Source organism: Melopsittacus undulatus, chromosome 9 (assembly GCF_012275295.1).
Source record: "Melopsittacus undulatus isolate bMelUnd1 chromosome 9, bMelUnd1.mat.Z, whole genome shotgun sequence".
Taxonomy (NCBI): domain Eukaryota; kingdom Metazoa; phylum Chordata; class Aves; order Psittaciformes; family Psittaculidae; genus Melopsittacus; species Melopsittacus undulatus.
The window spans coordinates 2,783,597-2,810,827 of record NC_047535.1 but is presented as its reverse complement, the minus strand read 5'-3'; the positions used below and the strand labels follow the sequence as shown (position 1 = coordinate 2,810,827).

General features: G+C 48.8%; 1 protein-coding gene across 1 annotated transcript in view; it reads right to left on the bottom strand.

The window, feature by feature from the left end:
• Window positions 1-27,231, bottom strand: part of IGDCC3 (immunoglobulin superfamily DCC subclass member 3) — a 94,686-nt gene that overhangs the window by 8,075 nt on the left and 59,380 nt on the right. The window contains 4 exon segments of the mRNA XM_034066228.1: window positions 87-334; window positions 9,626-9,791; window positions 16,585-16,743; window positions 22,449-22,586. Of these exon segments, the coding sequence (XP_033922119.1) occupies window positions 87-334; window positions 9,626-9,791; window positions 16,585-16,743; window positions 22,449-22,586 (711 nt within the window).

Here is a 27,231-nt window from a genome sequence, read left to right as displayed (position 1 = left end):
GGAGGTGATGGAGAACACGGTGGCAGCACTGTCTCCAGCAGTGCTTTACCCAGAGGATGCTCTGGGCACTGGGTAGAGCACAGTACCTGCAGCTTTCCGAATGTGCAGCACGTAGCCGATGATCTCCTTGGTGTTCTGCAGAGGTTCTGTCCAGGACACCTGGATGGTGGTGGCAGAGACGGTCTCAGCCTTCACGCTCTGAGGAGGACCGGGCAGCCCATCTGCCCACAGCACCGTGAGGCGAGCGCTGGCTTGCGTGGAGCCGGCGCTGTTCTCGGCGATGCACTGGTAGATGGCTTCATCCGCCTGGTTGATCCCATAGATGGAGAGCGTGCTGCGTGGGGACACGAGAGGGAAAGCATCTCACTGGGTGCACTGCAGTGGGCATCCCTCCCCTTCAGTCACGCCATGGCCACCCATGCTGGCTCTGAAAGCTTTAATGAAGCTCTGCACACTTTGGGGAATGAAAAGCCCAGGAAGCAGATGCATCATTCCCTAGATCCCATGATTGGAAAGACTGTCTCAGCTTCAAGAGGCTGTGGTTAAAGTACAGTCAGAAAGGGACACAGATTGGGATGGGAATGGCAGGATCCAAATTCAGGAAGATCCCAGCCACATTGAAGAGATAAATCTGTGGCAACTGCATCCATATACTCAAACCAGCTTTAACTGGCTTGGTTCCAGTACACACCAGTGATGCCCATGCAGGCACCACACATGGTTGCTAAGCCAAGTCCAATCAAACGGAGCCAGAAAGCCCTCTGGTGCTGCTCTAATTGCATTATAGCACATTAGAGCAGTCTTAGGGTAACAGTGGGATTAGCTGACTTATCCAGCAGGGTTACAGCCTCAACTCCTGTTCCTGCATTTCCAGCAACACCATCACCACAAGCCAAGAGCCAAAGCTTACAGGCAAGTCAGGTTTTGTCTGCAAGACCTCAGGGCAGCAAACAGGATGGCTCTTCCAGCCTGTTCCTGGGGCTTCCACATCAGGCTTAGATGCTGGTTTCAGCCTCCAAGATAAAGATGGGCACTGGCTACCCTGGTGGAAAACATCCCTAAAGGAGGGGGAAAACCCAGCCATGTACCAGCTTCCCAAAGGAGCGCATTCCTGAGCTCAGTGCCCACCTCTCCACCACCTCCACAAGGGAGGTTTAGTGGCTTGATGGGCCCAGGGACAACCAGAGCTCTTGTACATGTGGCCCCCATGAAGCACAAGCTCTTTCTGCACTGCATGACCCTCCAGCAATGGTTGTGTACAACGGGAGCAAGCTCAGGGCCAGCCCAAGTGTTGTGCTGCCCAATACCACACCAGCAAATAGTGACTCAGCAATAACTGTGCAAAGCCATCAGCTCTATCTTGGCATGCAGCATGCAAACCAGCTTCTCTGCACAACGTTTGCTCACAAACAGGGACCCATCAGTACAAACTTATGCCCTTCCTCGGGAACCAAGGCAGGAACAACGGGATCCAGTTTGTGACTATCCAGCAGACACAAGCACACATGAATAAACACCCAGCGTGTCTCCCTTCCAAGACATGGGGTAGGGAGCCTCACCACACTGTGCCCAGCTCTGAGCTGGGTATGGAAAGCCTTTGATGCTGGAGATGTTTCTACCAACCCTGAGGCAGCAGCTCAGGTTATGATAAAATATGCTTATTATGCCCTTAGTCCTGGCAGGATGTTCCACAAACAGGGCACCTTGGGGAGGATTTCTGAAGTAAAGGGCCAGGAGGGACCACCTAAACCCAGTGACACCGCTATAAATAGCACTGTAATTATATCCATTATTGCAAATGGTGGGGATTGATGAGTCCTAGAGACAGGCTATAGGATATACCCCAACAGCACTGCATAAAACACTGCTTGCCACTGCCTCTGCTTCCACTTCGGAGCATCACCCATTTGTGCACCACTCTAGATTGATCCCTATTTCTATTTCCAGTCCTGTCCAGGTCATTTGAACTGTGGCTTGCTTCTGGCTTGGCAGGAATGTTTGGCAGTCCACGATGCCTTCAAGCTTCAGCATCATCTTGTTGGCTTACGATGCCAAAGCTCGCATGAGCTTTGTGGTTGCTATTTTTGCTGTAAGAAATGACCTGAACCTAACCTAACCCACATCCACTGCTTGCTTATAGGGAGACCGAAACTCTTTTCTTCTCCTGCAGTGAATTCCAGGAGGATTTGGGACTTGACCGCACATGGGTAAATCCCAAGCTCCCCTGCTGATGCGAGGGACACTTCACACCTTTTTAGGAGTTATAATCAAAGCTGCCTTTTATGTAAAGGGAAACTTGTATATGTTAAAAGGAAATGATAAATAACCTGCCAGTGCCTGCCTGTGTGTCAGAACGAATGCTGCTTCTAATGGCAGCAAAATATTGGTCTTCCTCCATGAAAATTTATTATTGCTGTTGATTTAACATTCATATTCCTGTCTTGCAAATTATCGGGGCCATGGTGAGTGAGCAAATGTTTAACAGTCATCTATTTATGTCCTGTGCCTTTGTTTCCTTGGAAACATTGTAAATGGAATATCAAATGTGATGGTTTCAGCTGATATGGAGATTTTAGAGAATCAGCCCTAAGCTCCTCTCATAGCCACAGGCTCAATGTATCTGATTAAATGGCAGGGGAAAGGTAGAGGTGGGAGGGGGGCGCAGGGAGGAAGGACCCGATGTGTGGCTCAGCTGTGTCAACAAGGGCTGATTCCTGCGAGGACAGATGGCAGGAGGCAGGATTAGGCCATCCCAAAGCTGCCCTCGCAGCTCTGCACAAAGCAGATGTGTGGAAGGAGCGTCAATGCAGGGATTATTTCCACGTGGCCGCTGTGCATCTGGGCACCCTGAGCAGCCAGGCCGGGCTGGCACACAAGGCAAGAGCAGCTTTCCAAGCACAAAGCAGCTCAGGAACAACAAGGAGTATTTAGGCTCCCATTGCTTCCAAGCATATTTATATGCTTTGCAAAGAGAGAGGAAAATATGGGGAGGAGGAAGGGGGGAGCCTGGCTGCAAAGCAGTGCAAGGAGCCTGATGGAACAGCATGATGCTGGGGTCAAAGGAGAGTCCTGGGAGGATTGTGGGGTGAGCAAAGCTCCTCTCACGCAACACAGATGATGTGCTGGATGCCAGCAGTCCTGGAGCAGGACAGCACTTGGCCACCAGGAGCTGGAGCTGATCAGAGCCTCAGCCATCTCCATTACCCCTCTGCAGAGGTCCCAGGGTGACCGGTAACACTGTCATGGACAGTGAGCCAGGAGATATGAATAAGTAAAACACATTCCCACAAGCTGGGAACTTGCCTCAGGCTTTGAGAAGTTGATTTTCATGGAGATTTACATGGCTGTGTTTGGCTGTACTGTGCAATGAGAGCCTCAGACATCCACTACCTGGGGCCTGTGTTACTTGGAATGATGCGCAGGCAATGGAGGCAATGAAACAACTGGATTTTGGCTTTGCCAAAACCAAGTGTGGAGAAGCTGGTGAGCAGAATGCCCAGCACCTAAACCCCAGCAGAATGGGAGTAAAGGTTTTCTCTCTCTACCTCTATCAGTGCCTCCAACACCCACATGCAGACCTCTAAAGGAGGCTGCTGAGCTCCCTGCAAGCCCCACACGAGCCCTGAAGCACACTGGTGGCTGTGATGAGGAGGGCAGGAGCTGGCACTGAGTTACGTGAACCTCAGCATCATCCCAGCTGATACCTCTGCTGTGCATCCACTGCCATCTTAACCACTACCAAATCCTTCCTGCCTTCACCCACTGCATGGGATGCAGTTTACCAGGGTCAGTGTTTGGCCCAGCAGCTTTCCTAGGTTTTGCTGCTTTTTGTCTTCCTTTATTAAGGAATCTCAAACAAAAGGAGAACACACAGTTGCTGTGTGAGGAGGCGCGGGCGTCTCTGCGCATCAACCATCTGAAATATGCAGTGTCCTTTCATTCCTTCCCATCAACAGGGGGAAAAAACCTGTCACTGTGGGACATCTGCTGCTGGAAAACTTTCCCCGAGTGCCAGACTGGCAGCGCCATGAGCACGTCAGGCGAGGCGAGATGCCAGAAGGGTTTCTGCTGGTCACCAAAGCCGCTCCGTGAGCCGAGGGCTCCATCACATCTCCGCACAATGCCCTGACAGGCATTGATGGAAGTGGGGAGAGGAGCCGCTGCAGGTTCACACCCGGCTGAGCTCACATGAGAGGCCTCTGCTGCTCGAAAGCCGCGCTATTCCCAAGCTGTCTTCCCAGTACATAGGCAAGCAGGATGAGTGATCTGGCTCGGGTCAGGGGTCCAGGCCGGTGACCGGAGATCGGCTTTCCAAAGGCTCCTCTGAAAAAGTCTGAGAACTGAAGGAAGCCTCTTCATGGATTCAGCAGCACAAAGAAGAGGGGCCCATCTGGAAGGATATCAGCATGCGTGTGCACGGCACACAAAAGGGGGAGTGTGATGAAATTAATGCAGAGAGCAGGCTGGGGCTAGCAGGGAGAGCATCCTAAGTGCCAGCAGCTACAGAAAACCACCAGCACCACACTCAGGTACCTCATCCCCATGCCCTGCTCTGCCTCCATTTGTTATGGGTCACGCTCTGTTGAATGAACTGCCAGGCCCCAGCCTGATTCTGCAGCTACAGACTCACCAATGCAGTTGCTGGTGGGATGCTACTGGTCCCAGTGGGGCCATAGGGATGCAAGGGCCAGCAGACTCTCAGCCTGCAAAGCTAGTTAGAGATGCTGCTGTTTCCCACATCCCTGGGAGAGGACAGAGTCCAGCAGGATGGGGATTTGGCTGTACAGTGTGCCTTCTATAAATGGGATGTTGTAAACAGCATCACTTTTGCTACAGGAGGCACAGCAGTGGCACCATCTCATCCTGAAACACTGACCCTTCTTTGCTGGCTTCATGACACCTGGGTTTGCACTGTCTTGACATGACATGTGTGCTGTGCTCCCTATGGGAACTCACCACTGCTCAGGCACTGTGCTGAGGACAAGCAGGAGCTGGCTCAGCTCCACAATCCAACTGCACACCAAGTACTGGTGGTACACTACACAGATTAAAATCACACAGGCACCTTGGCAGCAAAATAACCACAGCCACATGCAGAGAGACTGATGCTCGTTGCCTTCGGCTGCTGCAGATCCCTTGTGTGGGATACGGCTGCATGATCCCAGCGCCGGATCCCTGCTCAGTGCCGGGAAGCTGGGATCATTCTGATACCCTGCTGTCTGTGGGGCTTTGGCGCTCGTGCAGAGACCCTCCTGGCAAGGCCATTTCCATGTGTCTTCCAAACAAAGTGAAACCCATAAATTACTCTTAAATCAGGAGCAGCTGCTTCACATCCCAGTCTTCCACACACTTATTTGTCATGCTTCTGGGAACTGAAATATGATTTGCTACACAGTACCCTTCCCATAATCACCAATGGTCTTCAAACTCACTGCATGAATAACCTGCAGGCTTGCCCGTCCTGCCTTAAGGTGTTCAAATCCCTGCAAACTCCAGAGTGTGTGTGCACCATGAAGGGATGTCCAAACCCATCTCTCCACACCCAACTAAAACATGGGGTTTATAGCAAAAAGCCACCCTGTGAATGACAGGCTCTGCTTTCCCTGGGTTGGGTACCAAAAGGGCTGCACTTCAAATGAGTCCTTCCCAGAGCACTAAAACAAGCGCAAACCAGGGAGGAAGAACTTAAAAGGGAGACACTTCATAAGGGAAGGTCACAGAGAAGAGCAAATGCCACCTGAGCCCAGGTCCTAACGAAGCCTTTTTCCACTGGCATAAATGAAGTCCCTTAATTACCATTTTGTAAATAAAATCTCCTTGGAAAATCAATATTTAGAGCCTGCCTTCTCTGAAGATGTTGGCCTTTGTTCCTTGCTATTACGGCAATAGCAGCCCCATAGCATGATATACTTCTAGGCTGAAAATTACCCCCCTGAACCCAGTTGGGTCAAAGGAAGCAAAGCAATAAAGCTTTCAGAGCAGTAATGCAGGTAATATTTCATGCTTCCTTGCAAATTTTGGAGCAGGAACTTAGAAAGCATGATTTTACACATAAAAATCCCCTTCCTCCTGTAGTGATACACCCCTGCTTTTGGGATGGGCTGGTGATGCTGGGTGGGAATTTTGCTGGAAATGCCCATTATACCTCTTGGGCATTTGGATCATGATTGACACAAATCACCCCAGGATTACAAGCAAAATGGTATCTCTGACCAACAGAGAGGGACAAACCCTATGGCTGCTGGACACGGGAATGGTTCCACTGGAGTCAAAAAGGCTCCATCGGCTTCTCCATCCCGGAGCATGGCTCAGTGCAGCATCACCCTGACAGCACTCAGCTCCATCCCCAACACTGCACAACAAGGCAGCCCCAGCGGCAGCTCCTTCAGTGGGTTTTATTCACAGCTTTTAATGGAAAAGCCCACAATTCCCTATGCCGGAGCCTTCATGCATTTTTCATTAACAATTATCTGCTATCCCAGAACTGCTTTTGATTTTTGCTAATCATCGATTGGATATTTTGTTCCCACACAGCTGGCATTTTCCAAACATAACAACCACCTCCGGAGAGGGCAGAGCAGAAGGCTGATCTTTCATGCTAATGTGCCCAGGAACACATCAACACGTCAGGTGATGAGGATTCATACCTGAGGGATGGCGAGGGAAGAGGTGTTTATCAGACACAGCCTGTGAGGCTGATTTCACTGTGCTGAAAGCCTGGAAGCTGCTCAGCAAGTGGGTGACTGATGTTGTACCAGCAGCCACATCCAATCTGCAGTGAATCCAGTCCTGAAGCTGCTGTCCCATCTCACCGATCGTGGGCTTCTGACCTTGTGGGTTTGCTCTCCTTGGGTTTGCATGGGAGAGATGGAGTGGGGTGATGCTGATGCCACAGGGGCCCTTCTGATGGACAGATCATCCCATCGGCTGTGGGTTTGTGCAGTACTGCCCCCAGGAGCAATGCCTCAAGCTTGCAGGAGCAGAGCAGCATCCTGAATGCAGCATGTTCTGCAGGTCTGGACCTCAATTCTAGCTGTGTTCATTTACAAGAACAAAGTTGTTCATAAGGATATGTTTTGCAGTTAGCACATGCTATGATTTGGGGTGATTTACACTTTTTTCCCGAAAAATCCCAATGGGGGCATTCAGACCTTTACTGCCATATTAAGCAGAGTTTTAATCCAAATGAATTTTGTAGGAAACCATGTAATCTAATTAAAAAGCTCACAGTGCAGTTTAGTAGCTCCATTACCAGCAGATCCGAGATCCATCTTTACACAGACAAATACTTTCCAAGTGCAATAGACTGATAAATCCAAGGCATAATCACAAACTGATTCTGCCCAGAACTAAGTGGGTTACAGCACTTGGTCATGCCCATGAGAAGAAAACAAAGGACAACTTGAAGAAGCTCTGAAAAACCCCCAGTATTCAATCTATTGCCTCCAATTCATGGAGTACCAAGCCCTATTGTACCAGTGAGGGCGTTTTCCAGACTGACAGCTTTGGAAACCACCAGGCATGGCCACTCACCTGAAGTTGGGGGTCAGAGTAGACCAAGACTAGTGCAAAGGGAGCCAAAGTTCAGCATCGATGAGTACGATGGCCTTAGGGCTCAGCTTTACAATTGGGTTACTATAGTTCGAGGAGATGCCACGTGTCAGCTGAGCACCAGTGACTGGTTGAACTCCCTCAGCCTCTGCCAGATGCAGCGTAACGTGATCATTGAGCTCGCAGTGGAAAAGGCTGACATGGGATTGTGTTAAATGATTCCCATCAGAAAACCATTACAGCCGTGTTTACCAAGCCGCAGTTCATATGCATGTGTAGCTCCAGGCACAGGGACCCGGCCAGAGGACATGACCATGACTAAAGACCCAACCTCTACCTTACTCAAACAGCGAGGAGGACTGGTTTCACAGGCAAAACATCTGGGTGAGACAGTGCTGAATTCAGTGTGAATTCATGGATTTAATGACTCCTTGTAAAGTCTTCGGACACTTCTGACTCTGTTTTCCAGTCAATAAAAGGGGATGCATTAATATCCCTTCTTCCATTTCTGCTGTTCATATTGGAAACCCATGCAAGGAACTAGCCTGGATTGTATGGCATCTGTATGTGCACACACTAAGCTTCCTGAAGCTCTAAAAGCTTCCGGCTTGGAGGAAAGCTGCATTGATCAAGAAGATTTTATTACAACTCACACCTTATTCTTCTTGCAACACACAACCTCCCATCCTTCACACAGCAAAGCTTTAAAAAAGCCTTAAACCTCAAACCAAAAAGCCATATTACATAGGAACTTGCAACAATAAACTCTTGCTCCTTGAGGAACAAGCCATGGTGCCTGCAGAGCATTCCCCAACAGTCTAAACCGAAGGTCCAGACCCTCCGGCAAGGTTGGGTAGTTGCATTCATGAGATGCATTTGTTCATACACAGAGCAGCTATCTACAAATGATGCCACAGAGTACAAATCTCTACCAATAATTTAGCTTTACAACACAGGTGCTATTATTTTTCAGGATCTTGTTCCAGGCTATTTCCATAGAAACTATGTCATCAAGTTGTAATTTTCACACTAAGTGCATCCCACCGCATCAGTTCCGTGGTCCAAACATCCCCCTCCCGTCACATGAAAATGCAGTTATTTAGCACTCAGAGAAAACACTCTCCCCTGGTGAGATAAAAGGCTGAAGTTTAGTGAAAGCCAGCTTCCATGCAAGTGTTATTTCAAATGTATTTACATTTGCACACCCAGGCAGGTCAATGTTCAGGGCTTAAAGCATGGATCCTCCAACTGTGGAGTAAGTGTGGTCCCTGCCAACTCCAGAGACAACAAATGGTCCTTCCAGGAATACCCAGAAAATGACCAGGACACTTTCACTGAGTTCCTGCATCATCAGTCAAAGTCCAGTGCTGATTTCCTGGCACAATAGAGAACAAAGCACTGAAATATAAACCTACAAAGTGTAGCCAATAACACTGAAGCAGTGTTTTAGTGTTTCAAAGCCCAAGTTGAATCCACATACCTGACTCTGAGCATTACCACCTTCACATTAGCTCTTTGCCAACGCAGAGAGTCAACAACTCTCCCACTCCCCTTTTCCCTGGAGTCCAGATAGTTCAACATAACATCTTCTAACGTAGCCTCCCTCAAAAGCAGGGTGAGGGAGCATCACATCAGTGCAAGGGATGTGTGACAGCAACCCACCTCACCTGCTGAAGCCTAGCTGGCTCTAAAGCACTCCCTTTCCAGGCACTGAGGCAGCAAGGGTGCAGTCTCTTTGAATCATTCATGCCCATCTCAGCCTCAAGCACAATAGGTGCATATTGAAAGCAGGACGTGCTGCACTCTCTGCCAGCCTTCACTAACCACTTCAAAATGAACTGCTGCACACACCTGCCTTGAATCCACTGCCTGCACAAGAGCTGAAGCCTGTCTGAGCTAACTGGCTCTTTACCCAACAATGAGATCTGCAGTGACAGCTACTTCTGGACCATCAGGTAGGTGATGTCAGTCCTCCGTGCATGGTAACTCCAGTTGGATGCTAAGGAATGGCACAACCCAGCTGTGCCTCTCACACTGCCCTCCACCTCACACAGCACAGTGCCCGAGGACTTACCTGTTGTTATTCTTCAGCTTAATGTGGTCACTGGTCTCCAGGATCTGCCCATTCCTCAGCCAAGTGATCTGGGGTGGGGGCTCCCCTTGGGCCACACACGTGAAGATGGCAGTAGTCCCCACAGGCCTGGAAATGGACTGGGGATGCTGCACAAATTCTGCAGGGGCTGGAAGGAGGAAGGAGAAGGAGAGTGAGAAGAGTCATGATGATCCCCTGGCACAAAGAGCAACCCCATCAATAAGACTTGTCTGCCTGAGAACATGGGATGCTTGGGCAACCCACAGCAGATAACACTGCGTTCTGGTTGCCCATCCTGGCAGTCATGGCTTTGCAGAAGGCATCTGAAGGTCAGCTCAGTACTGTATGGAGAGCCAAGGACCTGGACAGCATTAGCAAACTGCTTGTAAATGGAGGGAAACATATGGGTGTGCATGAAGCAGTCTGGCAGCTTGTTCTTACCCCAGTAAACACATTTGCTGCAGACTGCTCTGGTAGCAATAGACTGAGGAGCATTTTTAGCCCCAGATCTGCAGCCTGGAACCCTTCAGGTCCTGCCAAGCCTCGCAGAAGCCTCCACCATGCCTGCAGCTGCCGCTCACCTCATAACCAAGTACCTTCACCTTTAGCAATAACATTTTTAAACAGCAAGTGATTTCTCCTCTTCCAGCAGCTCAAAGTAGATTTAAAATCATTTATCAGGATAAACCAGCATATCAGGGCCTGAAAGACACTGCCAAATAGGTGAGTTTATTCAAGCAGTTACGCTTCAAAGGGCAAAGTGATAAATACACTCCACGTTGCTGCTGAAACCTAAAATCAGGTGGAACCGGCAGCAACCACAATGAAGACAAACAGATAAAGGCACAGGCCCATAATGAATTTACTGACTGGAGTCACATAATGGATGGCTGGTGTTAAACTCTTCCGACAAAAGCAAGATTATCCAGGGAGACACGCTCCGTGCCACTCACTGCCATTTCCAAGCATGGGGTTGGCCCCCAGGGATGGGAGAAGGGGGCAAAATGGTCCAGTAAAACGTGTTGAGGAGCAGCCAGGCTGCAGGCAGGAGCAGCTACCCAAGAGCTGAGCCTTATGGTTTGTGGCCAAAAATCCCCCCAGGGTTTGCTGCAGCAGTATAGGGTGATAAAGCCCTTCCCAGCTGTGTGCATGCAAGGGAAGAGCATCACTATTGCTGCAACAAGGTCAAACCACAGCAAAAAGTGTTAAGAGCAAAGTCATGCATGTTGTGAGTCCTGCGAGCAGAAAGACACAGAAATTCACTGAAGAGCCCATCTATCTCAAAGGAGCCCCTTTTCCCTTTTTAATACTCAAAGGGAAGCAGAGCATGGCAGGTCTGACTTACATTAGTGGTGGGGGGTGTCTGCCAGCAGAGTCTATTGTCAGGCCACTTCTGTCAGCCCTCAGGTCTACTGAGGAACCTGATCTCAGCAACCTAATGGTCATGGATTTCCAAACCTCCTGCTAAACTGCTCCATGTGCTAACCGATCCCTTGTCCTTTTACTTCCCTCCTACTTTTTTTCCCCACCCTAGACTTACAAACTGAAGTAAAACTCAGGATAGGCTCAACTGGAGTTGCCAGTGTGGATAAACAGGGGGAAAAGCCACTCTTCCCTGCAGTGAACGGTCCCTTTGTGGCACACGGGGAGAGCAGCAGAGACTTGATTTTCAAGACTTCCTTAACCTCCTGCCCCCTGCTTTGTGCTGGTGCAGTTTTGCAGCAGCAATTACTTTGCAAGTGTCTGTGCACCTCCCTGCTTTCATCTGGGCTCACCAGTTGCACCCGCACTGCTCGCAGGTGCAAACCCATGATGCCAAGGAAGGGCACAGCCACCTTCCAGCTCCATTAAAGATCCCAAACCTCAAATCGTTTGCTCCAGCAGAAGCAAAGTTTAAACAGGGAAAGAAGCATCCGGTGTAACCCTTCTGGAATCGCCCTCTCTCCTTATCCTCCCTTATTAGCCCACATCAAGAGGGAGCAATGGGAGCGGTGTTGTGTGTGACTCAGGGTGATGGAGGTGCAGCTGCGGCCGCTGGCCTGGCGCCAGTGATGCTATTCAGGCCCATGGCCCCTTGGGTCCCCCCGATCCCTGCTGCCATCCCTCCTCTTGGCTGTCTCACTAAACACAACCAGATCAAACCCCAGCTCCTGTTTAACTTGCTTAAACTCTCCAGGGAGCAGGCAGCCACTACATCAAATGGCTCTCAGCTCTGCTCAGTGGCATCCCTTGCTGCAACACAGGGGATGTCATTTCGCTGTTCCTGCTCCTCCTGGCTTTCCCCAGGCATTGCTCAGTCCTGTTCAGGTCTCACCTTACTCCTTTTGGTGCAGGAGGAGCTGTAGTGCAAAAGAGCCCAGGCTGCAGCAGAAACCCATGGAAAGGCTCCTTGTTCTCATCACCAGCTTCAGAAAGCATCAAAGTACATGGCCTGGATGCCACTGGAGTCTTAACATGGAGACAGACACTGCTGCAAGGAGATGCCCCTGTGCTGCACTGGACCCCTCTGCTACAGTGCTCGTACCAGCATCCCCAAGCAGGGTCCCTTGTGGTGGCTGCTGGTGCATGGTCTGGGATGCGTGGCTCCTTTCCAGGACAGCAGAACATCTGCTCTCTTCCTCCCAGCTCCTCTCTCTGCCCTTCTCAAATGATTCCAACAGGAACCCAGAGTTTGCCACCTCTGGCCCTGGGTTAGCAGGGAAGGAGCAGAAGCAGAGCCCTGCCTTCAGCCAAGCCTCCATCCCCCTCATCATCTATAATTAACAGAGCATCCTGTCAGTGCTCATCTCACCCTGCACGGAGGCACAGCAGCCTGAAGGCCTTTCCCCTTCCATACTATGTGCCAAAAGGCCATCACAGGCGGTGAGGGGAAGCATATCTCAGCCCTGCATGAAGATCTTAATGAAGATATTAATGAAGATCACTGTTAAGAGAAGAGAATTCAAACCTGGCAAGGAGGAGTGGGCAGGATTTAGCCCTGGCTTGTGAAGTATGAAGAAACCAGAGTTGATTATTCAGGATTTAATGGGAGGGAGAGAATCATGCAGTTTTAATGAATATTTAAAGGCGTGACATTGGTATCAAAAAGCAATAACCCTTAATACCACCCCCAGAATCATCAACCAAGTGCTTCGATAGCTTCTACTGTGCTCAGCAAACTGTGATAGCACGAAGATGTGCTGTAACAGCGGGTGGTAACGGGAGACCCAGATGGGCTCCATCTCTTTAGAGACATTTCCTCTCAGCAGTGACCAGCCACTAGCGTGTCCCTCAGGATAACAGGGAGCTTTGCTGCCCTTGCTGTGAGCTTTTGCCTGGCACTCATTGGGAAAGGCTGTCCTAAGGATCCAGGAGCACTGACAGATGATGCACTGGTGCCAGAGGAATCCTTGCCCCTTGCATCTCAGTATTATTAATTCTCCAGTAGCCAGAGTGACAGGGTAAGGGAGGGAGGGTGGGCTGAGGAGGAGGAGGAATAACATGGAAACAACAAAACTCCATAAATTAGGCTACTGAAACCAACAATAAGGTTATAAAGGAGAAGACAGGTCAATGGAGAAGTCAGTCAAGCACAGCATCAGGTGACAGGAGATTTAAGACAAAGGACTGCTGCCTGCTTGGCTTCTTTCTCTTGACTACAAAGAATGCCCAGATGCTTGAGTAACTTAAATAGCCAAGCTGTATGGCTGGTGGGATTGCTAAGGCCAAAGATGGAATCTGTGGCCGTGTCCCTTGGGAAACAGGCAGAAAGTACTCAAGGAAGCTGTTGTGGAGGCTGTCCATCAGCCTCCGGTATCATGAGCTTCTCAACCTGGCAAGGACTCACTGACCCGCGCAGCACATACTGAAGCCAGTTTTACAGCATGAATTTAGGGCTGAACTCAAGCACAAACCCAGAAGCACAGAGCCAAGCCTAAACCCCTGCAACTGCACTACATCCACAGCTGAATCCAACCCTGCAGCCAAGACGTGCAATGCCAGCGAGCAGGAACGATGGAAGAACATCAGGAAACACAGCGGTGGCCGGATCTGTTGGACCGAGGAGCCCTGCCCGGTTCTGCCAGCAGAAAGCAGGCCGAACAAGGCAGTCATTGTCAGCAGAGCCTTCAAAACCACCTCCTTAAGATGGGCCCTCATTTATGAGATGGGATCTCATTTTTCTGCATAGCTTTCAGGAGGAAATGAAGCGTGGAGTGGAGAACACTGGTGACCATCTGGCCATTCACAGCCCATCAGTTTGTTATGACACCAAACACATAATAAAGCACAAAAGCTTGCACAGGAGGTAGAGGGAAAGGCCTTTGATATATTTTTCTTGCCTTGCCACCGAAGCCTGCTCTTCCCCAGCACCACACACACGCAGAGCCTCCGCTCCAGCCCCCGAATATTCGGCCCTTCAACAACTCCCCCCGTGGGACTTTGATTCGAGGCCCTGCACAAAGCAATATTCAAATGCCCCGGCCGGGATCTGAAGAGAAAATGGAAACTTTCTTGTGTGAGAACCTTACAAAGGAGATCAAAGGAGCCTAAATGGCCAGGGGAGGGCAGGCAGGGAGGGAGGGAGCGGGGGATTGACGCCTTCCCCTCTGAAGGGAGGAGGAATTCCCAGGAAGATAATAAGATGGTGTTAGATGATCTGAAGGAGAGCTTGCAATGGGAAAGGACGTTAATGCCAGAGCAAGAGCAGAGCCCTGTGCCAGGGCACCGCTGCCCAGGCGGCTGCTCTGATGGGGACAAGACCACCGCTGGCAGCAGGAGGGAGGATGCCTCCCGCTAACTCCTTGCCTTACAACAGGAAACATGGCCCTTTCTCCCTCTGTTTCCCACCTATAAAATGTGCCTCCTTCAAAAGATGAGGGGGTCAGTTAATTTGTGCCTTCAGGCACTTCAAGGGCCTCTGCATAAAGGCAGCAAGTACCTGGCCTGGCGTGCTTTGAGGACGCTGTATTGTCCTAGCCCAGTGCTAACTTCCTCTCCAACCAGGCTTTTGATAGCCCGCTCTTTGCTTTTATTCTCCTTACGGATGTAATTTGCATCGCTGACATCCTGACAAAGATAAACCCCACAGTCTCCCATGTCAGTCATTATTGCTGTTTTCTTCCCAGACAAACCTAACAGCAATCATTTGTACCTCTCAGCTGGAAAATTCAGCCAAAATGAGATGCAGAGGAAGGAAAAACTGCTTCCGAAGGGAGGGTGAGCAAACCTGGGATGGGCCTGGCCAGCTTCCTTGGGGCACAACATCCCCCTGAAGAACAGAGTGTTTTACGGATGGGCAACACAGGTTGGGGTCCTGGATGCTGCAGCTCATGTCTAAGGGCTACACCAAGGATGCACATTCCTGCTGAACACAGGAGCATCCCCCTTCCCAGCAGGGCTTGGCTCCAATGGTTCTGTGAGGACCCTTTCAACTCTCACCTTGATTCCCCAGTGAAAATCCACAGTAATTCTACCCCAGATGAACTCCAGCACTGGACCAGCTGCTCAGGAGCTGGTGTTTAAATCACCAACGAGACTATAAGCTGCCCATCTGCGGCAATGAGAAGCCGTGCTACCTTTCCCCCTCTCATCCAATTGCTAACAGAAGCAGTCAACAGTATTCAATAATTGTATTTTTATGACTTCATACATTTTCCAAGTAATTTCCTTCGGTTCTGCCTGCCTGCCTCCTGGACATCAGATCAGCATTTGGGTTTAGTAGCTCTCTGCCACATACAGAGCTCTCCTGCAGCAGCTCTAAAGGGTTTGTATGGGTACAGCAAGGCTGTTCTTAATGCTTGGGCTGGTGTTGCTTAATAACACCCTCAGGTCTGCTCACCCCCAGCCAGCTGGGAGCCCCCCTCTTTGCATTGCTCACCCAGAAACCCAACAGCAAAAGAAACATCGAGCTTTCCCCTTCCCTCATGTCTGATCAGCACCTGGGACTCAAGAGGCATGAGCAGCTCTATAGGAGCACTCTCTACACTGTTCCTGGCTGCTCCCATGGCAAAGGGGAAGAAGGAAGCCAGCATCCAGGGCCCATGGATGCTGCATGAGCACTGTGATACCAGCGACTCCCAGGACCTGTCAGGTGAGCATCAGGGCTGGAGCAGGGCACTTTCCCCATCACCAGCATGAAAGGTTCAATTAGTTCACTCCGGCAGGAGGTGTGTAATTTTAGATTCAGGATATCATCAGTCAATAGTTAATGAGTGAACTGATGAGAGCATGAGATGCTTTTAAGTGGACTAGCATGAAGAGGAGGTGAGTGCCTGTAATCAGGGCGGATTACTGCCATTCAGAGCATGCTGCCAGCTGGGTTTGCCTTCTCAAATACTTGCCTGGCTCCCCTCACCATGGAGACTGGTCCACAGAGTATGTGGAGTGGATTTGTTTGGTTTCTTGAGTGCTGATCTCTACTCTGGGCTTACACACCCTTTACAAGTGGCATCTCAGGACAGTTCCTGTGAGGAAGAGGAGCAACCTGCATCTGCTGGGGATGGTGCCCAAAGGATGCTTTACTCATGTCATGGCAAGGGGCTCAAACAGTGTCAACTGCTAAAGGAAACAGTCTCACTGACTTCTTGGAAATAGTTTTAGTCTTACTGCTGCCATTTCAGTTGGAGAGCAACATTTTATGAGTAATATGTACTCCAGGATATCACTGCATGAGTGATATGTAGCATTCCGAGATGTCCAATATGAGACCAGTGCCCATGTCCCCATATTACTAAGGACCATGCAGGGGTGAGTGATGACTTTGGCTGACTAATTCAGTCTGAGCTTTTTGCTGAGATGTACAAGTACAATAACAAGCAACAACGGGTGTGCTATGCTGAATAAGTGCCTGTGATGGGATGGAAAACCATTGCACCCATGCAGCTGAGGCCTCAGCTGAATGACACCTGGTTGCTACCCACCAGTGTGAGCATCCCTACTCTGCAAGCCCCAGGTCTGCTCACCTTGTACAATGAGGCTGCCCTGCGCTGTCCTTCGCACCCGCGTGCCGGGTTTGTTCGCAGCACACACGTAGATGCCGGAATGCTGCACGGTGAGGTCCGAGATCATCAGATTTCCTGTGCCCAGCACCTGGATCCCCTCCACGCCAATGGGGCGGCCATCTGAAAGAAGAGGAAAAGGATAACAGTCACACGTTGGACCTTTGTGTGAGGTTCTCCACACAAATGGGGTGGTGCCATGCTTCGTTACTGGGGTTTGCCAAGTCAATGGGTTGTAGCTGACACTTGGCAGAGCTGTCTTCAGGAGAAAACCAGGATCCTCACTTACATGTTTGCCCAAAACCAAGGTACCAGCAGAGGAAATGTGAAAGCTTTCAGCCAGGTGTTCAGATTAAGACGAAGAATGCTGTTCACTAGAGTGGTTACACCAAGTTAACTCATACCTGCCTCTGTGAGCCTGGGTTCTTGTATTAGATTGCCCAGGGATGCAACCAGCTCAATAGCCTGTTTCCAACAGAGATGCTCTGGGAAGGAGAGGACCAGTGTTTCCAAATAACCATGCCTGGGCTCCAGCACAAGGTCTTCAAAAGAGGTGTTTAATGTGAAATAGTTCAGTATCAGGGAATTCACCTTTTCCCAACAAAGCCTATTTTTTACTGGAAAATTCCCAGCCAACTCTAATTACAATGTGTTTCATTAGTATCAGGCTATTGCTTTTTATTGCTTCATTGATTTGTGTTTTAAGACACTCCTGACAAAGGCAGCTCTAAATCAGTGCTAGCATGTGTCTGAGCAGAGGGGCAGGGCAGGGGGGTACTTTACTGAAGAGCAGTAAAGGGGAGCACACTTTCATCAGTTGGAAAACAGGAATTCAGTTCTTATCTTCCCTTTGATCAAGGAGTTTGAAGAACCTACAGAATGGGAGAAGCAAACCTGGGTTGGAAGGGACCTTAAAGCTCATCCAGTCCCAACCCCGGCCATGGGCAGGGACCCCTTCCACTGGAGCAGCTGCTCCAAGCCCCTGTGTCCAACCTGGCCTTGAGCACTGCCAGGGATGGGACTTCTCACAGAAGCCACCCCTGCAGAGAGCTCCCCTGCTACCAGAGCCTTGCAAACCCATAGAAGTGAGGGATCCCATTTCAGGTTAACAGCAGCATCCTGCTAGGAAACACCAGTAAAACATGGACTGAAAGCTGCAAAGCATTTCCCAAACATATTTTGTGCCATGCTCCTTCCATACTGTTCTCCAGGAGATTTTTAAACTTCAAGGTTTCCTTGCTTCATTAGGCAGGGAATGCCAGACCACTTCATTATTTGCATTGCAAAGAGAAATGCTTAGGTCTTTTAGAGAGAGAAAAACAATGTCATTAAATGATTAAATGATCACATAACTGGCCAAGCCACTGCAGCAGTAAATGACTCAGTCATAAAAAGGACAGTAAAACATGACCTGTCCCACATTTAATGAGCAATAACAAGGAACCATTCCCTTCAAACATCATCTGAACTGAAGTGTAAAAAGGTCTGAATGAAATTCAAATTGAAGTTGATTTCATCTTTTAAATTAGGCCTTTTGGAAGCCCGTATTTACGTGTAAAAACCAAATCTCTCTCTCTTGAGAGGGGTGGGATCAGGGAAAGATGCAAAGTGGCCATACCTGGATGCTCCATCACATACACCACAGAAGTGTGACTTGAATGTCAGTAGTTTTAGTGTATTATTTATAACGTGCTACATAATTTAAGCATGCAGAGACCCAGCCTGCAGCAGGCACTCCACAGAGTCCAAACACCAGCACTGATACATCCTTAGTTATCTCTCTAGCCCCAGCTATCAATTAGAGGTGTGATGCTCTGAAGAGACATCTCCTGCCAGCCAAACATCTTTCACTTCCCTGAAGAACAAAGTTCTCCAAGCTTGGAAACCTCAAGGGATCTGTCACTGATGCAGTGTCGTCACCTCTAACAGCCAGCAAGGATCACTGCCAGATCACCCCATGTGCCTCTTACTCAACTCCTCCTTCCATAGAGCACTGAAAGGGCTTCTAGAGAAGTATCTCTCCTTTCCCAGCCTACCCCATTCTTACTCTACTGTACCTCACTCAACCCAAACCATCCTGTCATCAGTTAGAAGGTCTTCTGACAACACACATAAATAACACGGAGTATTTACACAAGAAATTCCTTGCATCCTGAAAGCTCAGCGCTTTGCAGGAGTGCTGTGCACAGGGGCTGATCCCTCACACCTGCTTTGCAAAGGTTGTTGTTTATTTTAACCCTGTTTCCCTCACACGGAAGCCTGAGGAGTGGCTCGGTCCAGGCATCCGAACCCTGAAACCCTATCTTCCTGGCACCACTTGCCATAGAATCATAGAATAGTTAGGGTTGGAAAGGACCATCACCAAGTCATCTCTCTATGGAGAAGATCTGAAAGACTGTAAAAGCACTGCTGCTCAGCTCCTGAAGCTCCCAGGACCCACGCAGGCTGCAAACTGCTCCTCATTTAACATGACGTTCTACTTTGCTTTATGAAGTCAGAAGCAGAACATTTGAGGGCTGAAAACAAGCCAGTGTGGGTGCAAATGTTGAACAGATTCACTCTGTTGATCCTCAGCTGATGAGGGCAGAAGAGAGAGCTCCAACTGGTTGCAAAGAGCAGAAGACAACTGATTGATAAAGGATACCATTCTCTGAGTGGGAGATGCTCCCTAAAGATGCTCTGTCTATGGACAAAAGAGGCTTCCAGGCTCCCCACTGGGGGGAATTGTGGATGAAAGAGGCCTGTGGTTTGGGAGCCGCATTATTTATTTTTCCAAGGTGTATGGGATGCTTTCTGGAGTCCATTCTGCCGCTAAGGGAGTGATTGGCACAGCAGCACCAATTACAGAGCCCCCTGAAAACGTGCCAGGCGATATGAATATGCAACAACACCAACGCCTTTCTTTTGTAAGCAGCAAGTAGAAAGAAAGTAACAACTTTCTAATGTTGATCATTTAGGTCTTTTGTGAATTCTTTGTATTGTGCCATAGTAGCCTTCCACTTTTTAGACACATGGGTCTCCTGCTCCAGCGGCCACTGGGCACTGTGGATTAGCATATTTAGAGTACATTGCAACAGTTGACTATTCAGTGTGTGAAGTGGTGAAATTTACTCTATTATTTCTAAACACTTACAGCAACGGTGCTCCTGTCAACCAGTCAGCCATCTATTACAAGCTTCTGTGTCCAATAAGTTACCAATTAATTGGCTCCTACAATTGTTGTATAGTTTACTTCTTGAATGGCTCCCTCTTTAGTAATTTCCTTCCCATTGTGTGACCCTTTCTGACAACTTCTGTATAACGCTATCAGATAATCACTGTCTTTTCTTTCTCGCCTCACTTTTCTCTATCTCTCTAAATAGTTTATTATTCAGCCTTGGTACCTTTTATGGAGGCCAGCTCAGTGGCCTGTCAGTTAAAGGGTAAGGATACATTAAAATCGTCATTCATTCAAAAGGCTTTGCAGTAAGTGCCCAGGATATTCATTTGTGCACACATACAGGTCCAAGCCTGAAGTGTGTAGCTCTGAAAGGAAAAGCCCTATCTTTCCTGAACAAACCCTTAATGATTTTACATTTCTCTCAGAGCCTGCTCTCTAATGAATGTTGACATTTCATGCACGGCGAGACACAGGAATTCTGTTTGTGGTCGGGGCTACAACATATTCCCAAGGAAATTAAATTCAAAATTGATTGGGTGACACTCAAAAACTGGCCTAGAATTTGAATGGTTTCCTGCAAGCAAAATATAGGTGCCTTTCCCACTGACAACCAGCCAGGCTTCAGCAAAGCCAAAGCAAGAAGTGCAAATGTTGTTTATGGCTTGCTTTGCCCTGCACCTGAAAGCTGTGAAAGCAGAAGTGTTCTTTTACTCCTTTCTGATAGAACAAATGCCACAATGTCAAAACTGCGAGCAAGGGGTTCAGAGAGACACTGAACCAGCAGCGTGCCCTGGGCAAGGACCTGCCACAGTGGCCGTGCCGTATCTCTTCTTTATTTTGACCGGGCAAGAAAGATGTTCACATATAACTGACTTTAGGTTTTGTGCAAATCAAGTCAGGCCATCACTAAATCATGGCCAAGACTTTGTGCCCATGGACTTTTTATTTCTGGGAGTGGATTCAAAGTGTTTTGGTTCCCAAGTTGAATAAATTCAGGGGTTATTTAAGCTAAACCAGCTCTGTAGGAGGAACTGCAGGAAGACCTTCACACGGGAGGAAGCCACATGTACAGATGACACAGGGGATGTCCCTGTCCACTGTAAACCCTCTCACTCCTCCTGATCACGAGGCACAGATACATGAAAGAGCTTCTGAAATGGCTACAAAGAGATGACAAACCCAGCAACTCATCAGAGAGCCTTTACAGCCACATTGCTGTCAGGATCGGTGCAGTGCTAAACAAGATCTTGTGATGCTTTGGACAGGAAACATTCCTGTTGAAGGGGAGAGAAAATAATGGGATCTCTTTCTCACTCAATAGCTCCAATTCTGCTGCTGTGCTGCAAAGCAGCATGGAGAGGGTGTTTATTTTTGGTGGAAGGCAATGCTGAGCTCAGACCATCCAAATATCACACAAAGCTCTAGCATCTTCATTATTGCACTGCTCTATAGAGACAAGTGTTGTGAAGAAGGTAATAAACACTTATAATTAAAGGCAACTGTAAAGTAGTTTATTATAGTTGAGCACTAACATAGAGCTGCCTCGTGTCCAAGAGATCCAAACCAGTGATACAGCAGAGCCAGGGAATTTTTAAACCAGCATCAATCTGACTGTTATGGCTCTGGAGCAAAAATAACCAGTTAGTGGCAGACACAAGCTGGTTTTATAAGCCACCAGAGGAACAAGCAGGAAAGCAAGCATGGAAAAATAGTGCAATGGATGCTGGATATGTGTCTTTATCCCCTAAAGGACAGCTCTGGAGTGGGAAGGTGCTCTTCCCATGAGCTGGACCTTGAGCCTTGGAGAGCCACAGGGTGAAGTCCCACATCCAGCACAGCAGCAGGAGACAGGATTACCCCTTTCTGTGCTTCACAGCCATATTGGTGGACTCGGGGACATCAGCATCCCAAAAATGACATGAAATCATGGACCACAACGGCTTGGGAAATCCTAACTGAACCAACCCCAAAGTGTGCAGAGCCAGTTACAAGCTCCAGAAGATAAAGCAAAAGCCATCAGTTCTTTGCTCAGGTTTCTGTAGGGCAATGAAAATGTCACCCTGAGCAAAATAGTAACCAAAGCTAGAAACTACAAGAACCCTTGTTTTTGGGCTGAAACACAGCACTTTGCTCCTCCGTGCTTGTATGATGCCATCAGACACTGCCTCTGGTTTCCATGCTGACTGAAATAACACCATGGAACCCAGCAGCAAGCAATGGGGTTTTCTAGAGCTTCAGACATGCTACTTTAAACACCTCTTCCCCTCATTTTTCAAGCTCCCTGATGAGGCAGCAAGTTTCTGTCACATCTGTTTTACATGAAGGATGTGTCTGTGTGTGCTTTGCTTCTCTAGGCCAACAGTGGTGATGTTTCTGACTCAGCTGAAGAAGATGCTGTCAGTCAAGAAGAGATGAAATTGTCACCTTTCATGCAACATCAACAGGTTTAACCAACCCACTCCACTAACAGGAGAAAACAGGATCTTGGCAGAGAGGAAAAACAAAGTGTAGACATGAGGACAGAAAGCACTTCAAGCCTACAATTAACTTCCATAGGAAGGGAAAGGGTAAATCACCTGTTGCATAAGAGTCAGTGGCACCTATTGATTTCCCATAGGATGACTGGGAGAGGAAGAGGAGGAAGAAGTCCCAGTCTCCTTGGGCTTACCTAGGCGGCTCCAGGAGACGATGGGCCGGGGGTTGCCGGTTGCGATGCACTCCAGCACTGCAGTCTGGTGCACCGTCAGCGTGAGGTTCTCCGGGCCCACCAGTATCATGGGGTCCTTGTAGACGGTGGAGTGGGAGCCTGCAAGGACAGCATCATTGTTATAAGACATCTGATTCTCTCCTGTTTGATGGAAACACTGAAGGCTTTGTGCATCCTACAAGTACAAATGATGTGGCTGGTGTAATCCTCACTAAATCCGAGGGGTACAAGAAACAGAAGGAGCACAATGACTGCATGACAGTGACACTGAATGTGTTTCAAGTGTGCTGATATTCCTGGGGAAAACCCCCCCAGCCAACAGACCCAGTCACAAGCAGCCCTGTTAATGCACATATATAGGCAGCATGAAGAAGGAACCATGCTGTGAACTACAGAGAGCAGATGAGCAGGAAAAACATGGCATACAGGAGGACACAAGCTACAGGACATTTGCAGGAGTGCAAATAAAGGAAGGAGTTGCTTTACCTTTCAGCATCTCAAGCCATAAAATAACCCATGCAGTCCACAATGCCTAAATCTGCCTCTCTGCTCATATCCACTCTTGTTGCTGGTATTGTTTGCTCCAAAACCCCTTTCCTGGGATACAGAGTGATGGAAGTGCCTGTTCCTGATGCCCAGTGAGGATCTTGTTGAGAGGAAACTCAGGAAAATTCCTTCCATAGGTGCAGCTCACAGAGTGGTCATTGCCCTGCCTTTACAGCAGCCCTGTCCTGGCCCACTCTGGTGTAACTGGGTACAGGGAGAGGATGTATCCCCTTGCTCTGCTGTAATCATGATACAGTCATTGCTCAGGATGCAACCACTAATCATTTATCTGTGCTACAGTAGCACCAAGTGGCAGCAACCAAGAATGGAACCCACTGTACAAGATGATGCACAGACCCATAACACAATAAAGCCCTAGCACAAGAACTCTGGAGACCAGGCAGGCACAGTACAAGCAAAAGAAACCACATTTCACCAGACAGGAGGGGACCACAGGATAAACCCATCCTATGTCAGGTATACCACAGCTGAAACCGCATCTCCTGAGACCCTAAAAAGTGCCTTATCATAGAAGAGTTTTGGATTTGAATGGACCTTCAAAGCCCATCTAGTCCAACCCCCTGCAATGAGCAGGGACATCTTCAAGTAGACCAGGCTGCCCAGAACCACATCCAGCCTGGCCTTGAATGTCTCCAGGGATGATGCATCCAGCACCTCTCTGAGAAACCTGTTCTGGTATTTCACCACCTTCATTGTACAGAATTTCTTCCTCATGTCCATCCTGACTGTCCCTAAGCCAAAGATCCCTTCAGCCTTCACTCCCATTTGCCAGGAGAAGGGAAAAAAGGAGATGCTCTCTGTTCCCCATTAGCAAACACAAACACCACCTATCTCTCTATTAGTTTCTCCCTATTTCCAATGAGATCTGGGTTCCACTCCAGAAATTCCGAGGTCAAGCAGTGTTTAAGGAATTTCAACAATCTGACAGCTGCTGCTGGCAAAAATGCTCTGTGCACCTGCAGAGAGAAACACTGGGGCTGGTCGTCTGCCCCCGAGCAGGAGAGGGGCACAGGGAGGGCTGGGGAGCTCATCAGTGCCATGAGTTGGGCTTTGTGCTGGGGCCATCCCACACTGACTCTCAACATGGACTTTTCGATGTCTAAAAGCCTTGTTAAAGAGAAGTGATCCATCAAAAACTATCTGCAAAGGCTTCTCTCCAAGGTAAAATGTCCTTTCTTCCTGCCCTTTTTAGCGTTACCCTTTCACAGCAGCTCAGGGGCCGAAGCTGGGGTGTTAGGGAGGGGATTTCACAGTGGTCCAAGGGCTAGCACAGATCAGAGGGGCTCGTTTGTTAACTGTTCCTTACAGGGGCTAAATGGGAGCGATAAAATGACTGTGAGGTTGTGTGTAAATGGGCAAAATCCAAGAAAAATCACCGTGTCAGTGTGACTTAGGAGCTGAGGCTCTCACTAAATGCATTTCACTGCAAGCCATAAAATGCAGATTTCTTTATGAGGACCAGAATGCACAATAAATTCATATGACCGGCTGGTTAACCCCAAGAGAGCTGAAAAACAATACCTTCCCCCTCAGTACCTCGGAGTGCCTTTAAACCCCATGTAGATTTATTGTTCTAAATCACAATACTAAATGTTCACGCTTAGAATAAGACGATATTATCATCGTATTACAGAGTGATTTCAATATTTCAAAACACACAGAAATGAAATGAATTGTCCAAGGTCACCTGAGAATGTCAGTAAATGGGAGCTGAGACCAAAGCAGAATTTATACAACACTATTTTCACCATCAAGTATATCAAAAAGCACACTCTGATTTATATTCTGAGTCTGAAATAGGCACGCAGGTTTTTGGCTGTTTGGCTAAACCCCATCCAGCTCTGGAAGTGGCATTTCCAACACTGCCAATCCCAACGGCCATGGCAGTGCCAGCTCCAGGGCCAGAAGGGACAGTGACCCAGCAGCGATGTGGCCACCAGACACAGCACCATGCAAAGGGGCTGAGCATACCCGAGCACTGGGGAGGAGGAGGTTTTCTTCTCCAGCCAGAGAAGCTCTTTGATGCCGGGTGAGGAAGGAAGGAGTGACAGGACGAAGGACTCGTGGCAGCGAGCACTGCTGGGACACAGCAGGGTTCAGGGCAAGGCAGGGAGGATTTAGTTTGAAAGGGAAAAAGGCTCTAATGATGCACGTGGTCCCCAGGGCCTCTGCCAGCAGCAGTTGCAGTGAGGATGGGGAGGTCCCCGGTACTGTCAGCAGTGACAGGCACTCCAACAGGGATGGGAGCGTTGCTGGCACAGGCTGTTAGATCTTGATCAAAAGGCCAGCAGCAGAGAGAGGCGCAGCTCGTGCTGGGAAGGTGTCAGTGCAGAGAGGCAGTGGCCCCTGGGAGCAGCTCCGCTAAGCAGGCACTTGAACATAATCAATCAGGAGGACTGGAAGACACATCCGTGCTGTTTGCAGCCGGCAGCCCCTCCACTGCTGCCGGGAGAGGAAGGACAGTGCTGCAAGCAGCTGCCTTCATCCCCCATGGGCAGTCACCATCCTCTTCCTCTCTAGTCCCTGCAGGACACAGGCTCCCAGAGCCCACCTCCATCCTCTCCCTCCTCCTTCCCCAGCCAGGGCTCAGAAGCCCTCACAAGGCAGACTTGGTGCTTCTCTGTGGGTGAAGCAATGGCTGAAACTGCTGTTAAGGAGTGAGGGAGCCCTGATGAAGAGCAGAAAGCACCATTCCCTTTACCCCTCTACATGAGAGGGAGGTGATGGAAAGACCTGCAAGATTACCACTTAACCCATCATACCTAATGACATGTGCACAACAGCACTCACTTTAGTTCAGTGTTTACTGACACAACACCCACACCACTGAAGCAATGTCTGCAGCACACCGTAGCCTCTGCTGGTGTGCCAAAGTCTAGGCTTAATATGCTAGCACATACCTGCTGTCCTGCTCTAACGGATATTTGTGTGCTCTTAGCAAACACCACAGAGCATAAACCTTCACTGAGGCTTAACCCAGTGCAATGGGTTTTCCATGGGCTGAGAGCATGCAAACATCCTGTTATGGCAGCCCTGCTGACATACAGGCACTGAAGCACAGTCCAAGCCCTTCAACAGACACTTACACACGGCGCCCATATTCATCATCCCACTGCTTTAAGGAAAGAGGAAAACCACAAATGTTTCACAGACAGGAAACCTGGAAAATATCCATCTGAAATGAGGGATGGTCAGATGAGAACAACGAGCACTTTCTGCCCTGTGAGGAATAATAACTCAGACCAATAAACTGACACAAAGAACTTCACCACGTTGATAATTTACTGTTCTTTCTTCTCTCTACATGGGCTACTGCTCACATAGATCAAGGAAACAGATTAGCAACAAGCACCAAAACCTCCCAGGTCTTTCAGAAGCAGTTAACCTGCTTTCTTTCCCCATCAGAGTTGACATACACAGCATCACTCTTTCCTCAGCTTCACCCTATTTCACACATGCTGCCTTTTTACAGCTGGCAGAGGCTAATCTGACACTGGGTACAAGTGTTTAGTCTCTTACTCCAAACCACTGGCCAGGCAGTCATTTTGGAGGGTGAAAGCAGGCTGTGAGATGTGAGTGTATGCTGGGAAGCCTTCCACCACTGGGTACCAGCAATTCTGTGTATCTGATGGACAGGAGAATCACAGCCCAGGAAGAAAGACCCTTTGGTGTCTACTTCTTTGGCACTCATCTTCTCTGAAGGTAATCCACAGGTGTCTGAAGTCCAGGACAAGCAAGCTATCCTGTTTTCATACAAGGAGGTTGAACCTATCAAAGGCATTTCTCTAAGAGAGCACAAAGATGTATTCACTCCTGGCTGCTTGGATTGTATGTTTTGACTTAATACTTCCCACTTCCTTCATGCTAGGAGCAGTTACTGAAGCATCAAGAGAAACTTGTGAAGCTAATAGTGGTTTGAATAAAAACCACTGACAAATGGAGAATGTATAACTACAAGGTGACAATCTAACACCAGCTTTAGAAACTGCCTGAGGAGTTATTGCTTGAAGGGGCTTGGGTCCCACACAGACAGCTAACAGCAGACAGTCAATGGGCAGGTCAGTGGGTATGGGAACATGGCAGTGTGTTTGCATCTTAATCCTTCCTTCTCTGTGCCCAAGGTCACCCCTTCCACACAACATTTTGTGTGCATTCACCAGCAGGCCAGACCTGAGCA